General features: G+C 46.0%; 1 protein-coding gene across 1 annotated transcript; it reads right to left on the bottom strand.

The window, feature by feature from the left end:
- Nucleotides 1–132: 132 nt before the first annotated feature.
- On the bottom strand, nt 133–11,737 carry RNF165 (ring finger protein 165; the record flags this gene model as incomplete). Its single annotated transcript, XM_009074780.1, has 7 exons — nt 133–821; nt 1,988–2,094; nt 3,286–3,381; nt 3,908–4,012; nt 4,994–5,123; nt 9,242–9,367; nt 11,428–11,737. Coding segments are annotated over 7 exons (992 nt in total), but the record flags the coding sequence as incomplete, so codon positions are not given.
- Between the last annotated feature and the right edge of the window lie 4,841 nt (nt 11,738–16,578).

Genomic DNA, 16,578 nt, shown 5'->3' with positions numbered 1-16,578 from the left:
TGCTTCATTCATTTCATCCCCATTTTTTATTTTTGTTTAAGCTTCTCTAAATTTGCAACACACTGTAAATGCAAGGGAAAGAAGCACAAGCGGCTGAGGCAAAGAGCACAAACCCTTCAGACTGTAAACAGGATTTTGCTTTTTCCTCTCTTCCCCACCCTAAAGGTGAGGAAATCTGACCTCTTTATTCCCCCACTGCAAAGTATTAATCAGGCACCAAAATAAGGAGTCTATGAAAAAATATTTGGTGCAAATTAGGTAACAGCAACATGTCCACCACAAGATGAGTAGGGCATCTTTTTTTAAGCTAACATGCTCCAGCTGCCATCCATAGAAATAGCTAAAGGACCCCTAACATGTTTCTACATATTCAAGAGGTATATATACAATCCCCATGAGATGCAGGATTGACAGGCCAGACTACCACAACTAGTTCCTTCATGTTCAACACTAAATCTTCTGCAGCACAGGGTCTCTGAGCTCTGGGAATGCCAGCTCCCTTTCACTGGACCTGTATCCTGCTTATGTGCAATATCTCCTACTGCTAGATATTGTACCACCACCTCCTACTCCTCCTCCTCCTCACACTAACATGCCTGCAGACTTTCCCTCTCAATCAAATGGCTCAGAAGGCAAAAATTTTGCTGCAAGGGTTTATGGCCATATGACCTGGTAAGGAAAATGGTGTGTCCAGCCAGTCCTTTCAGCTGTCCGAGCCGAGCTGTGTTTCAATGTCCACCCTGCAGATCGGGCACTTCTTGCTGGTGGCCAGCCACTGGTCCACACACACTTGGTGGAAGAGATGCATACAGGGCAAGCGCCTGTAGAGAGAGAAATACCACCTCATTAGGATGGAGGACGTCCAAGAGACCAAGAAGAGCTGAAAAACAGCAGTGTGGGCTGTTTCAAACATGGGAAAGCACTGGTGTAGTGACACCACCCTTTGGGTATGGTGACTCCTGTGCTGCTGAGGTCCTGCAGTCTTTCCCAGCCACATCAGCTCACATAAGACAGCAGGCTGGAGATGGTGTCCTTCTTGGCCTATTAGAAACCCCCATACAATCCTGAATTGAGTAGTTCCAGTTGTTAATTACCCTGGCTGCTGCTTTTCAAGCTTTCAGGAGTAAGGTTATACTCCAAAGCCTTTTGGTTCTTCATTGCATGGCTCTTTAGCAGTTAGGTGGGTCTCCACCATTCCTACATGGGTGTCTGGTGTGCCCCCAGGGAATGTGGTTGCTTTTTACCTACATCATCTTTGCCATCATGCACTCTTGTGCTACAGAGGGACCCTGAACCACGATAACCCACAGCAAGAAGATCAAAGCTTTTCTTGATGGTTTAAGACAATTAAAGGGTGGATACTTCCCACCTGCAGTTCCTTCAGTCATGATAATTTCAGTCCTTTGTAGCTGCATGTCCCTATCCTATGTCACAAGCAGAGATTTGACTCAGACAACAAGTCTATTAGGGATAACTGAGGTTCTGCTATTGGCTCAGGATGGTTCCCTGTGACCATGTGGGCAGAGTAATCTTATATATTCTACAATAAAGCAGCTCTGTCCTGGACACAAGCCCACCTCTCCTGGACTTCACACTCACACTGCCTATTATCGTATTTTGGTCATATGTCAAATTCAGACATTGACAATCCCAGGCTCTAGGTGGCTATCTGAGACCTGAGACCCAACCTTCTCTGACACTTTGCCACTTGGCCAGTTGGCACATCCTTGAAGCAGGTGATCCAAACCCAAGAGATACTATAAAAACTTGGCCGTCCTGCTGCTGCAGACCTCTTCTTACCTACAGCCCATACCATTATTGATCTAAGTAACAGTTGATTTCCCAGAACCTGCAAAAACCCAAGTGAATTTCTCAGGACAAGAAGAAGGAAAACCCCACCAGTGTACAGCAGCATTAATCCAAATAAACAAAAAACCCCAAAAACCAGATGGCAACAAGAGGCAAGTAGCAGATGGAAGGATCATACCTGACGTCTTCACCATCTTCAAGCATGGACAGACAGATTGTGCATTTCTCATCAGTGTCTGACTCCTCTCCATCATCTTGCTCATCTTTACCTTCCTGTGGTCTTCTCTACAGCAAGGTTAAAGACATCATTTGGTTAGGCCTTGACCTTCTAATGCTCTCCCAAGCCTGGGTAGTTGCAGGAAGATAAATAAGAGCTGGGTCTATGAGCCAGATCCTCCAGCTTGAGGAGGCCAGCCTGCCAAAACAACCAGCAAGGGGAAGGATGCCATCAACATGATGCTGATTGGCATCGTTCCTCCTGGGGCTGGTGGCAGAGGTGCTGGTGGTAGTGCTCCAAAAATCAACCTATCCTCTCTTGCCCTAACACAGTCCCCCATCACCTCCTATATCCTCCCTGCAGTGGGGGTAGACCCACAGTCTCCTTTGTTGGAGGCTTCTCCTGGAAGTCCCAGAGCACATGGGGCCACTACTGCCAGGAAGGGCAACCACTGATGCCCCATGCCAGCCTGGCCACCAGCCCAGCCCCATGCTGCACCACAGGGAAGTGTTTAGCCTGTCAGCTCCCCTCTTTTCTCTTTCTCCCACACTTCCATGCCTATTCATACTATTTTCCTGGATCTACTGGAGATGCAGCAAGAAGTTAACTCATTGACAAACTGGGCAGTGCAACTTCCCTGCCCATTACTGCCCAGCCAGGAATGACCAACATGTGAAATCACTACCCAAACAAGTATTTTTCTTTGTCTTCTACTTGGCATAACCCAAACATGTGCTTCCCATTTCCTTACAGGCAGGAGATCAGCTCCAACAGAGGAGACACCCCTTGCAGAGCAATGGAAGGACAATGTCCCCCATGCCATAGAGCCAGTGCCCTCTTGGCCGGGCGCGTGGGCAGTGCCACTTGCATGCAGAACAGGGCAGGTTTGCATGCATGAAGCCCCCTTGGTGGTGTGCACTTTCTTACCAGGTGCAGACAGGGGGGAAATTGCACCCGCAGGGTGGGAGAAGGCTGAGACCCTTTTGAAAATTTGGCCCGCAGCTTCCTAGCCTAGAAGTGAGAAACAGCCAGCTGAGCTATGGCACCACTTTGGCCCGGGAGCCCCACAAGACATTAAAGCACCTCTTCTGTATTTTACATTCCTCCCGTGTTCTGGGGAATATTTTGACTGATGGTGCCAGTTTTCCAACCCTGAGGATTGTGACCCACCAAAGCCTTTCCTTCTGTCCACTCTGTGCCCACAGCCCTTGGCCAACAGAGAGGGGCTGGCAGAACTGCTGTGGTTTCAGGGCACTCACCTTCTTGTACTTGTGGGGGAAGGTGAACCTCTCAATGGTGTTCTGGACAGCACCCCTGCTCACACTGCCCAGCCTGTCCTCCAGTTGCAGCAGCTCCTGTAGCACAGGAATATCAAGAAAATGCTATCTGCATTGCTCCCAAGGCACAAGGTCCCACCATACCACCCTACCTGCTGGCGACCTAGGCTCTCTTCTGTCCTTTCCTCAGTTGCACTTTCCTCAGTGCAAATACCCATCAAACCCAAATCAGTCATGCTTTAATGATGGAACTGAGCCCTGGAACTTAGTCTAGTATCTCAAAGCTGGATATCCAATATCTCACAAATTAGGGTGGAATTTGAGCTCCATCTGGAAGGCTGGGAAACAAAGCCCCATGGAACTGGAGCACTTTGTTCACAGACATGAAAGGAGACAGAGCCAACTCAAGCCAGACCCAGGCACCTTGGAGTAAACCATCTTTTCTGAAACCCACTTAATCCCCTCACAATTCTACTATTACTAGAATTGCTGAATGACTTTAAGCAACTGTCATGCCACAAAACAGTCTTACAAGTTTATACCAGAGCTTGCACAGATTCCAAGCACTTAAAAAATTAACAATTCCAGTCCCCAAGTTACATACTTCATAGCTTTCCCGCACAGCAGATGTGTGCCTGCTTGGGTTCAGTCCCTGAAGAGCAAGCAACTGAAGCTGAGGGTAAGGGTAATTTCTGATTTCATGAACAACCTGCAAGAAGTGAGGAAGAAAAATAAATAATACTTGCCCGTAAAAAACCCTTGTGTACCCTGATGTAAATCTAGTGCTTTAAAATTCAAATTGAAAGACCTGATTGACACCTTCACCAATGGAAGCCCTTTAATAACCAAAAAAATGAGATTTTATTAAACAGATCTCCTATGAATTATAACTAAGAACATTCATTTCTTCTGAATAAATGATCTGTTTTAACAATTCTTGTTGCATCCATAACACTGCTGTTCCAAACCCTCAATACGAACTAGCTAAAATAGAAATTTTATTTTATTTAAGTGGGTGCATTTCTCTTTATCCTAGCTTTGAGTTTTATAAGCCTCACTGCAGCACACAGGTGTCAGGGTCTGACTATGGGCACAAGGGAAGATTACCCTCATGGGATTCCTGAGAATGTTTTAAGGATTATCAGTTCTCAGCATGGCTCAGCTCCAAATACAGCACTCTACTAGGAGAAGGAGCAGCAAATGACCCCAGTCAGCCTGTCTTTTCATCAAACTCACCTCCACCTGTGTAAGAGGTTGCGCAAAACCTTTACAGGTGGCATCAAAACTGATGTAGAGAGCAACAACTTGATGAGGGATGGTCCTCAGGGTTGAGCCCAGAGAGCCAATCCTTCTGCATACAAAAATTCCTGGGAGCCCATAGTTTGTTCCAGTATTAATAACATTATTGATAGTAACTGCTGAGTCTCTCACATCCTGCCCAGGTTTTGCAGACCAGCTTGTGAATGTGGTGCTGCATGCAGTGGACTGAATCCTTCCAGAACAGCTGAGCTTTTCCTTTCGTTCTCTAATCCAGAGTGCAGTGATGCAACATTATCCTTTCAGACACTCCCACGGCCGGAGATAAGTGGGATTTGCAGAAGACAGGTGATAGAAAGATAGCAGCCTTTATTTTGACTGCCTTCTGGCAGACAATGCATAAAACATTTCTCAGTAAAAGAGTTTCACTTACCATCTGTGTTGAGGATGTGCTTCTGGGGAAATGGTGCATCCGAGGTGTAGCTAAGTAATGCTGATATGGCTGAGGGACTGGCCGGACCTGAAACTGGGCATGAGTCAGTCCTGCATCAACGCTGAGGTCCCTGTGGGCACGAGGATGAAGATATGGCTTTGAATACATGGTTATATTCATGGACTATAGCACACCAGACTATGCTTACATGGCAACCTCCCTGGTGGGCTCTGGGCTGCTCTGGGGTCCTCAGCCTAGGGAAATGCTACTGCTTGAAAGGGAGTTTCCTCCAATTTGGGCAATCACCCACCAGGCTAGCACAAAGGAGTGAGGGTTTGCTTTATGCCAGTTATTTGTGATAGGCAGGATCAAAAGCTGCGCACGTGCAGCCTGCCAGTTTCAGAGCAAGTGCATTTTGGTTGCCCTAATGAAACCCAGGCTCAGTAATTCAGTCTGGTCAGATCAGGTCCTCCATGTGCTACCAGCACTGCAAACTATTACAGTAGTTGTTAGGAGTTAGCTAGGCACTGTCTGGGTGTGCCCATGCTCCTCGTGCCCAGGCCGTGGTAGGACTCAGAGAGTCAAAGAAGACTGCACTTCACCTGAATCCAGCCTTGGGGTGTGAGGGTGTGAGGTGTGAGGGTGGTGAAGCACCAGCACGAGTTACCCAGAGAAGACGTGACTGCCTCTTCCCTGGAAATGTTCAAGGCCAGGTTGCATAGCACTCTGAGCAACCTGGTCTAGTGGAAGGAGCCCCTGTCCAATGCAGGGGGTTGGAACTAGATGATCGTCGAGGTCCCTTCCAATCCAAACCGCTCTCTGATTCTATGAACTCTGGAACTGTGGTTTGTGCAGAAAATATAAAGGTTTTTAGAAATGTCTGGATGAGACTGCTGTAGGAAAGAGCATCACACAACCAGTGGGCCAATGCCAATGGAGCAGGACATTCCAGATGGCCTCACTTGCCTACATGCGGCCTGGTCCAGACAAGAAGAGATGGAGCTTGGCTTGGTGAATTTGGATACCTTTTCCTCCAGAAAAATAGCCCATCTCAATCCCAGGATTTGGCATGACCAAGATCCCATCAAACATCACAGCTGTGCCCAATCCATCACACAGAGACAAACCGCAACCCCATCACCAGCTGTGTGGAGGGAATCAGAGGAGACCTAATGCAGCATCTCCATCTATAATCCAATTAGCTGATCTCTATTCTCTCCAGCCAGAGTGTCTCAGCAAATGAGTGCTTTGAACATCATTTGCTTTATCATAATTACAAAATCCAGCGCTCTATTAACCATTGTCTTCACATTTGCCAAAGCAAAGCTAATTAGATCACAGGGGTGGTTTCAGCCTCATACTTCTCCTGCCCAGCATGTAGGACAGTGGCAGCAAGTACCATGGTTTGTTAGGAGCAACCCAGGCATGTCTTCTAGCTGCTGTGAAACTGCTTTTGCCCAACACAATATAGCAGACATGAGGAGACAGTAAATGCAGAAATCCTTCACCCAGAACAGCCTGTGTACCAGGACGCAGCACTAGTACTCTAGAGCCCCTAATAAGACACCTTGACTAAGTTTGACTTGAACCTTGTTGCTCCTTCCAACTGAGAATATGCTATGGTTCTATGACTCTAAGTTGAGGTCAAGAGAGGCACTATCTTTGCTGGTTCTCTGCTAGCCATGTGCTAGACAGACAAAATCTTGCAGAGTATAAAATACAGCAGGCAAGTGACAGGAGCAAAACCAGGCTGAGAGTCCACAGGGCTAGGCACTTTCCAGCTGCTGTGTCAAAATTTTGGATATTTATCCAATTGCTTAAGACTCTTCCCAGGTGGACGGAAGGAACTGGAAATCAGGAGGCTTTTGATCTATTCCCAGTTGTGTCACTTTCTTGATGCATGACCCTGGCCACTTCCTCTCTGCCTTCCCATATTCCCTGTCTACAAAGAAGATGTGGTAGTCCATGGAGTGCTTCGAGATCAAGGACTGAAGAGATCTCTCAAAGGCAAATGGCCATAATTAACTTGCACAAGTAATTGCAATAACAGGACTGCTGAGCCACTGGTAGATTTAGAGGCTTAAAATCAGATGTGAAGGTTCCTGAAATGATGCTGCAGACCTGCAGATGGGTCCAAAGCAGAATACTGCATGGAACTGTATTTTCCCAGGGTTTGGGGGTGAATTGACAGAATACACTAGCTGAAGAAAAATAAAACTAACTGTAACTTTCTAGGTTGTGCTACATGAATGACAGTACAGCATCTTGATGCCCAGGAAGGTGGTGGATTCACCATCCCTGGAGGTTTTCAAGATGAGACTGGATGCGGCACTTAGTGCCATGGTCTAGTAACGACAGTAGGGTTGGACTCAATGATCTTTGAGGTGTCTTCCAACCAGGTTGATTCTATGATTCTATGAGAGGTTCAAGAGCTGTGATACTTGTGGTACATGGACCACCAATAACCAGGAAGTGAAGGATAAGACTCCAGATAACAGGTTGGATGGTATTCACTGCATACATATACAGAAGATGATTTAAGGAACCAAATGGGTGTTTATTTATTCTTCACCAGAAGATGTTAATTAAGGTTGGGATGTCTGAGATGGCTGATCTTCATATCTTCCTTCCATCCCCACTTCCTGTGACAGTGCTTGCCACCTACCGCCCCTGAGCAAGTGCCACTGCCAGTCATTGTGGGGTAACCCATTAGAGGGAAGTTTTGATATCTGTCACTGAGCAAAACTGTAGGTGTGCCCCAAAGTAAAGTGAGTCACCCAAATATATACACGCAGTGTAGGATTTCTGTCATCCCTACTCCTTGGGTTTTACACGGTTATGGAGCAAGAGAGGGACAAAAAGGGAGGAGGAGAGTGATGCATTATCAGATCCTTCTAATGATTATAATTAAACACTCTGTGCTGAAAGACAGGCAGAAAGAATGGCTCTGTCCAGATGGTACATGAACTGCTTTGTAAACTGATTTGAACAATGTTGTCCTGGCCACATTCAGCCCACAGGGCTGACAGTAATGGGAACACCTCACAAGAAAAAGGCAGAAGGATGTGATAATATTTTAGGCTGTGTATTATTGCACTGACGGGGGGAAAAAAACCCTGTGCCAAAATAACTTTACATGTGTGAAGTGCTCAGATGTTAGGAGATGTCATCACTAAGATTTCCTGTGCCATTTTGTTTCAGTCCCCTTGTGCATATATATTGCAATTGTCTCTAATTACAAGTTCACATGCTACTTTTTCCATTCAGTGAACAGAATGGACACAGCTTACAAGCAGCTACTCAGATGTTTTTATTTTCTTATTCTTTCAAGTAGGGCACCATACCTTATTAGGTGTGCAAGAGCTCATAACCTGCTCTGAAAATTAAATTATCAATTCCTTGTAAAGCCTTTCCAGAGTATTGAATACTACAGTGGAAGAATGGTTAACAGCTCTTTGTTCATTCAAATCTGGTGAAGATTAATGTTTGGCTTCTCTCTAGATCTGTAGGTGAAGAGTTATGGGCAACACCAATGGAGTGTGCCTAGAGAAGAGCAACAGAGCTGTGGAAGGGTCTGGAACACAAGTCTTATGAGAAGCAGCCAAGGGAGCTGGGGTGGGTCAGCCTGGAGAAATGGAGGCACAAAGGGAACCTTCTCACTCTCTACAGCTCCCTGAAAGATATTGTAGCCTGGTGGGGGTCAGTCTCTTCTTCTGGGTAACAAATGACAGGACAAGAGGAAATGGTCTCAAGTTGCACCAGGAAAGGTTTAGATTGAATATCAGGGAAAATGTCTTTGCCCAAAGAGCTGTCAAGACCTGGCACAGGCTGGCCCGGGCCGGGGTGGGATCACCAACCCGTCAAGACCTGGCACAGGCTGCCCAGGGCAGTGGTGGAATCACCAACCCTGGAGGGATGTAAAAAATGTGTAGATGTGGCACTTGGGGATATGGGTTAGTGGTGGGCTTGCAAGTGCTAGGATAACAGCTAGACTAAATGATCCTAGGGGGCTTTTACATCCTAAATGATTCTGTGATTCTATATACATCCCTGGAGTATTTGGCACACGTTCATGGCCCTCTCAGAGCTGAGTTTTGCCACTGTGTGCTCCGTATATTGTAAATGTTGAGCTGACCCGTTAGTTTTCATGAAAGCATTGATCTTTGATGACATTTCCCAATGGCTGCAGCTTTCCAAGGACTTTTTAAACATCTCGTTCAATGCACTAGTGAAAGCCAGAAGACTTACCAGTCCGTGCCTTCAGCTAAATACCTGGGCTGGGGCCCCATGGGTTGTGGAGTTTGCAGTTGGTGGCTGAAGTCGAAGCTGGGGTGTAGGCGGTGAGGCTGGACAGACATGCGCTCTTGAGCCCGCCTGTGGGGAGAAAAGCCACAGGTGGGCACTGAAACGTACAGCTCCCGATCCAAGCTTGTGTCAATAATCTATGGGAAAACCCCAGCAGCTGGCCTTGTGAACGTGTGTCCAAGAGAGAGTCCAAGCAGGTGTCAGGGATGATGGGAAGAGGAATCCAGAGCTATGTCATTTTCTCATGGTCACCACTTAACAGCAATCCACTGTCACACCCTGTGGCACCCACATATGTTCCGTTCACAGGAGATGCTATTTAGGGGCAATATGGAGAGAAAAAAGGAAACGAAAAAGCTTTTTTCTTAGCAGCTTCATGACATTTTCTCTATTTTCTTTTTCTTAACTGTCAGCCCCATAAACAACATACAAGAAAAACCACGTCCCTGCTTCAGCCATGATCCTTCTTCATAAAGAAGCTGCAGATTGTCTCATCTCCCCATGCAGTCCATAAACTCCTGGGGAACCTCATTCATAACTGGATTGCTCAGCAGTGACTGAAAGCAGAATTTACTCTCACTGCCCTTTGCCAACATTTCTCTGGATAATGGACAGGCCAGGCTGGGATCCAGCTCCTTCTCCCTCAGCTCTGCTGCCACTGCAGGCAGGAAGAGGGAATTGGTAGAAAATACAATAAGGTTTTTCTAGGGATTGGAGTCTCATGATTATTGCTTATTTGAATTACTCAGGGAATGAGGATGTGCTGCTTGATCAGTGTCCATATTTAGCGAGAAACAAGGTGGATGCATAAGCATGATTTGCATTACAGACAGACTCATACCCCTTGCTCCCTGCTGAGTCACCACTTGCCAGTGGAGCCATCACAAAGTAAATCTTCAGAAAAACACTAGAGCAAATGGAGCAGGGAGCTGTTAGGTAAATAATTTTTCATGCAGCCACAGTTCATAGTCTTCGTTTTCAAAGGCACAAGCCATATTCCCATTTCTGGCACCTCCTGCCCCATGCCTGTGAGGATTCTGACACCCTCCTCTGAGTCAGCTGTGCTTTCAAAGTCAAGCTGTGGGATCCAGCAAAAGGTTCCTGCCTTTTTGCATACCGCAGTCCACTTGTAAATATAACACTGACAGCATTTACCAAAGCAGATTCTGTGTGGAATTGTGCTCTCAGCTTTTATTTGAATTCAGCTTATAACTGAGAGATAAATAGTTGTTATCATCAGTGCCTCAGCCTTGAACATACTTTCTACCCAATCATTAACTAATCATTAAATCCACCTAAAATCCAGCTTATGCAAAACAAAACAGTGTTAAGAAGAACGTACAATTTTCAGACAGAAAGGATATGGAAAGGATGGGTTTTCTATCTGTACCACTCTTTTCAAATCAAGCATTATTGCAAAGACTCATCCTCTGATTCTTGATCCATGGGTACAACCTGCAAATAGCTTCCATATGTTTCCAAGGAAAGCACTCCTCTCTCAAAAAATGCAACCAGGCCAAGGCCAGGCATCCATTTCCACCTCTGCTGAGTTACAATACTTCTCTCTGCGTTTGTCAGCCCAGTCTGAATTTAGGATGCTTTCTGTGATAGAATGTGCTGCAGGTCAATTGCATCATTCCCTTGCGGAGATAGAAAGCCTACCTAGACCCAAAAGAGGAAGATTTCCATTTGTAAGACCCGATGAGACAGGTGGATACAATCTTTTGCATGGTTTTGAAACATCAGCTATGAGGACGTAGCTCATGCACGCAGTCTATCACTCTCTCTGCCACACAGGACAGGTACACTGCAACACCAAAGTGTTATCATCATGATTCTCCCACAAGTGAAAATAACAGGTGACCTTGGGACATACTAGATGAGCACAGTATGGATGGATCCTCATGGGAAAGGTACATAGCAGATGAGCACAGTAGGGATCCCCATTGGAAAGGTACACATTCAAGTGCAGCCTGCCCTGCAGCTTCCCTTCTGGTGGATGCATTCTCAGCACCCACAAATGCACTTGTGAAGAAAAGCTAATGTCACCAGCACTGCTGGTGTTTTGCAAGTGAAGTGAGGCTGATGTGGCTTTTCAGCATCCTTGAGGAAGAGTAAGATTCCCTTACCTGGGATGGGGCATGAGCCGGCGGTGCTGTGCCTCAAGGAGCTGCTGCTGGAGGAGGTATTGCTGGTGTAGCGCCTGAGGTAGGAAGGAGGGTCCGGCGACATCCTGGAAGGGCAGGGCTGGCACTGGTGCCAGGGGCTGGTGCAGGGGGCCGCTGTGCTGGTGTGCAGGGGCCATGTGGGGAGTCAGTCCTGGCTGGGGCTGTACTGCATGGGGCAGAGTGAAGTCAGCGGAGAGCTGAGGCTGGGGACCCAGGTGGAAATGCCGGCAGGAGGTAGCATGGGGATGCTGAGACCTTTGAAAAGGAGCACCTGGAAGAGAAGAGCACAGCTGTCATGGGGGCCAGCAGCTTCAGGGCAGCCCAGCCCAGTGGTTGCCCACCCAGGGCAAGAATTGGGCAAACAGATGTTTATCTCCACTTCCAGAAGAGTCTTAAAAAAAAAGAGAACAAGTCAGTTAACGCTGATTACAAGGTAAAATATTGGTTTTGACTAATAGTATTTCTTCTTCAAAAATACTGGAACCAAAACAGATTCAAAGTCACATTTTTTGGTTCTAAATTGCGGTGTATACTGATGTAAACTGCTTCCGGTTGTTTTGACTTGACAGCCTTAAAGAGTAAAAGAACATAAATCTTAATAGAGCCTGTAGAGATAGAACAAGGGGTTATGGTTTTAAAGTAAAAGAGGGGAGTTTCAGACTAGAAGGAATGAATTACTGGAACCAAAACAGATTCAAAGTCACATTTTTTGGTTCTAAATTGCGGTGTATACTGATGTAAACTGCTTCCGGTTGTTTTGACTTGACAGCCTTAAAGAGTAAAAGAACATAAATCTTAATAGAGCCTGTAGAGATAGAACAAGGGGTTATGGTTTTAAAGTAAAAGAGGGGAGTTTCAGACTAGAAGGAATGAATTATTTACTATGAGGGTGGTGAGGCACTGGCACAGGCAGAGGAGAGGAGTTGTGGCTGCCTCAACCCTGAAGTGTTCAAGGCCAGGTTAGACGGGGCTTGGAGCAACATGGTGTAGTGGAAGGTGTCCCTGCCTATGGCAGAGGGGTTGGACTAGATGACCTTTAAAGGTCCCTTCCAACCCAAACCATTCTGTGATACCATGATTTAGCCTCAACATTTTAGAAAAAGGGGGTAAAAACACCAAAAAACCTCTTTTCTAAAATACTTTTGTTGGGATATGAGCTCACTGATTTTTTTCTATGCTTTCCCTGAATTGCAGACTTTCTCTGCAACTCAAGGCATTTTTTTGCCTTTCTAAAAATGTCTTATAGGCAAGGAAATAACTTCTGCTCTAAGAAACTGCCTCACACTGACTACAGGACAAGAATGAGACACTTTCTGCCTCTGAGAGCAGGGATGAAGGCCACTTGTCCTTGCTGAGACCCTTCAATAGCCTGTCCTTGTGAGCTGCATGCAGGGAGAGAACAGCTGCTGGAAACACAACATGGGCTGCTATGAGACCAGCCATGAATCTGATGGGAATGAGGAAGAAATGAGATGTGAAAGTAGTGGAGGTGTTTTGCAAAACATCTGGCACTGGCTTGCACCTTGCTCAAGATCCTCACTTGGATGGACCCTTGGCCCAGTCTGGCATATTAATTCTTACATTCCTGGTGCATTTACAGGCATTGTACAAAACCTTTGGCTCATAACTATGGAAAGAGTCAACTCAGAGGTGAAAGATGGGACTCAAGTGAGGCTATAAGAGATGCCTCTTCACTGAGGATCAGCCCAGGATAGGGCACCTACCCCTTTACACAGTGCTTTTAACATCCATCTTCTAAAAAACTTCTATTTTTGTTTTAATCTTTGGGAATGGCACAAAATATCCAGTAACAACAGCACCAAGAGACACTAAGTCATTCCAAGACACAGGTTTGCACATCCTGCCTTCGTCGCCCAGATCCTTTTTCCTCACATCAACCTGGCAGGCAGGGACAGTCCATCACAGCTTCTCAGGGAGCCCCAAGAGCTTTCTGTTCATGTCAGTATGGAAATAGGAGAGGCACACAGCAAGCCAGGTGCCAGCAAGAGAAACAACAGGAGTACCTAACAGAAAGTAATGATTTGCAAAACCGCATAATTACACACAGGATCTCTTAAATACAAGCTAATCCTCCACAGTGACCCTCTGAGAGAGGCAGAGGGTAACAAATTCCTGTGGCACCCACAGTAGAACTTCTTAAGGTGATAAATTCTTCTGCCATTAGATAATGGCATGATTCGACCATGTTATTAATTAAAATCAGGGGTGGTGGGATCAGACCTGCTGTTCCTCAAAGACAGAGCTGCAAACCTAGACCCAAAAGCCAGTCTTACACCCCGCTCTCCTGTAGGTTGTATTTGATGCTGTCAGCCTGGCCCAAATTCACCATACCCTATAAGCTGGTAAAGGCTGAGTAATGAAATGGGATCCTGCACTGCCCTGGTCCATTGCTAAAGGGAGTCATGGGGGACATGCCTCCTGTCTGCTGTGTTTGCTGGTTACTTGCAAAGCAATTCATGGTGAATTGCTCATCCTCTAATGGTCATTGGTCCTCCCAGAGGAAAATTGCTGCAGCAGGTCACAGGTGATCCATTGTACACCTCCAGGCCTTCACAGAGCCTGAAGACAAGGTGTGAGAGCAGGTGCTAATCCCTTTGCACACCCAAACACACAAGCCTGTGCCACCAGGCAGCAGGTTAATTGTGTTTCAGACAAAAATGGCTTAGGGTGAAATGAGATAGTAAAGCTTGGAGATACTCTCCCACACCTCCTGAGACACATTTTGTAGCATGCAAGTACAGCAGAAAAGGCCTGTCTCTCATCTTCTGCCACTCCCTCATCTCTTGATGCCTGGTGCAACCTTAGCCAGGGATTTTCAGGCTTTTACTGGATCTTTGGAGTCCTTAGTCTGATTTAGATAAATGTCTGCAGGACCTTTGATGCTGGAGGCATAATGAACTAGAGACCACAGGGTAGACAAATAGTCTGGTCATACTTTTAACTTGAATTTTTCCTCCCATACCGAAACAGACCTCGCCAGGAACTCAATCATACACTTCCCCAAGGTTCAGAGCATGCAAACTGTATCACTGATATGTGTGCAGGAAGACATGCAGGGACAACATAACCAAAAGTAAAAGCCTAACCTTTTTTTGGAGTTAATTTTCCTAATATTTAGATACTCATTAATTAAATCAAGCACTTTTTGGGTTTGGTTCTGGGGTTTTTTTCTGGTGCCTACTAGTGTAATGATGCATTTCTCTCCATAATAAAAACACTATCTAGATGTAACTGGGACCATATGATTAAATAAACCCCATCAATTTGTCTTAACATAACACACTACCTGGTGTAGAAATTGTTCATTCCCTACAACTAATCTAAATGCTGATGAGGATTTTGACAGCAAAGATTTTGGATAATACTTCAGCAATTCTATGCTTGTTAGCAGTCATCAAATCGTACAGCTGACATAACCAAACCAGCTAGCACAATGAAGAGCCAGTCCTCTCCATGCAAGGTATTAGTGGACCCCAGAAAGCCCTGGCAAACAAGTAACAGCATAAACCAGAACATTGCATTTCAAAGTTATTTATTTTGAACTTTAGCCTCTTCTGGTCACTGTCAGGCTGCTCACCAGTCAGAAAACCATTTTTTCTTGTCCTGATGGGTTTTTCTTTCATTTAAATGCTGTTGCTGTGGCAGATGATGACAGTTCAGAGAAACATCAGGGCCATAGCTCTGAGATGTGCAATGCATCATATCTGTGTCAGCAAAACAGACAACTTACTCCAGTTTTGGGCAGGGTCCCATTAAATGGTTGTGCCAAATGTCTTCAAGTATTCCCCAAATCCCCACCCATTCAAGCTTCCAGCTTGGACAACCCTTGTTGCTGTACACCTGCTTGGCCTCAGCTAAGCCACAAAGACAGCTAATGCCTGAGCCTAGATAATTCAGGTCTAAAAAGTGCTTTGCAAGTCTCAAAGTTTGTGCTAACACATGGTGGCAAAGAAGGAATCTGCTGGAGCAGAGAATCAAGTCTTGGGCAAGCCACGCTATCTGTGGGGTGAGAAAGAGGAGTTACACGGTTTTCTGGCATACCTGAGGCCATGTCTGGCCCAAAAGAGGCTACGGCATGTTGTGATGGTTAGGACTACATGGTTATGAATGCCTTTGGGTGAACACCAGCAACATCTCCCTGCCTTGTGTGATGCAGTTGCCTCATCCACTCCTCCTCAGCTTCTTCCATCATCTCTTAAAGCCAAGGTCAGCATCAGGGACCACGGAATGGGGGAATCCACACTTTGGTAACTCCTGATGCTGTCAGAATACGAGTGCAGACCAGTGGCTGCCCCAGTTGGACTGGCTTACCTCTGCTACCATGACTGACACTGTGGCTTCACACTGTGGTGCTGAAGACCTGCCACGGAGCTAGGTCTGCTGTGTTCCCCACAGCCATGCAGCCTGGCAATACCATGGTCTCATAGAATCATTTAGAGTCAGAGAATAGAATCATAGAATCATTCAAATTGGAAAAGCCCTCTAAGATCATCAAGGCCAGTTGTTAACCCAGTATTGCCAAGCCCACCACTCACCCATGTCCCTAACCTACACCATGAAGATCTTCCGCAAGCCTGCAGGGAAGATTACTTAACAGCTATTTATGAAGCACCCAAAACACTGATCTGGAAGTTGGCATTACAGGCTGCAGTCTCAAACCAAGGAGGTATAAATTTGTTTTTAGAAAGCCAACAGATGATGTAGGCGTGTGGATAGCTGAACCTTTTTGGCTGCTTGCTGCCGTGCAGTTTCCGGCCTTCGCTCACGCAGCCTTCAAACACAGCGGAAACCCACAGGGAAACTCAACACGTCCTCCTCACTGCTGCTTTCTCACTTCCACAGCTCTTTCTTTTCTTTTTTTTTTTCCCCTAAGTTCTACAATTATATTTGTTGTTTCCATACATTATCTGAAGTAGCCTGGACTTTTTTCCAGTGGCAAAAATGCTCCCATTTCCTTTGCACTCCTGGGTGAGCCCTGCAAATGGTAAGTTCATATATTTTTGCAGGCTGGTAAGTGACATGGAATCAGAGAAATGTACTGGTCTGATCCTCAGTAATCCTGCCACTGGGGATTCTCCTTTAGCATCAGTC

This window comes from Acanthisitta chloris, unplaced genomic scaffold (assembly GCF_000695815.1).
Source record: "Acanthisitta chloris isolate BGI_N310 unplaced genomic scaffold, ASM69581v1 scaffold8145, whole genome shotgun sequence".
NCBI lineage: Eukaryota > Metazoa > Chordata > Aves > Passeriformes > Acanthisittidae > Acanthisitta > Acanthisitta chloris.
The sequence above is the reverse complement of the archived record's forward strand: the minus strand, read 5'-3'. Positions and strand labels throughout refer to the sequence as shown.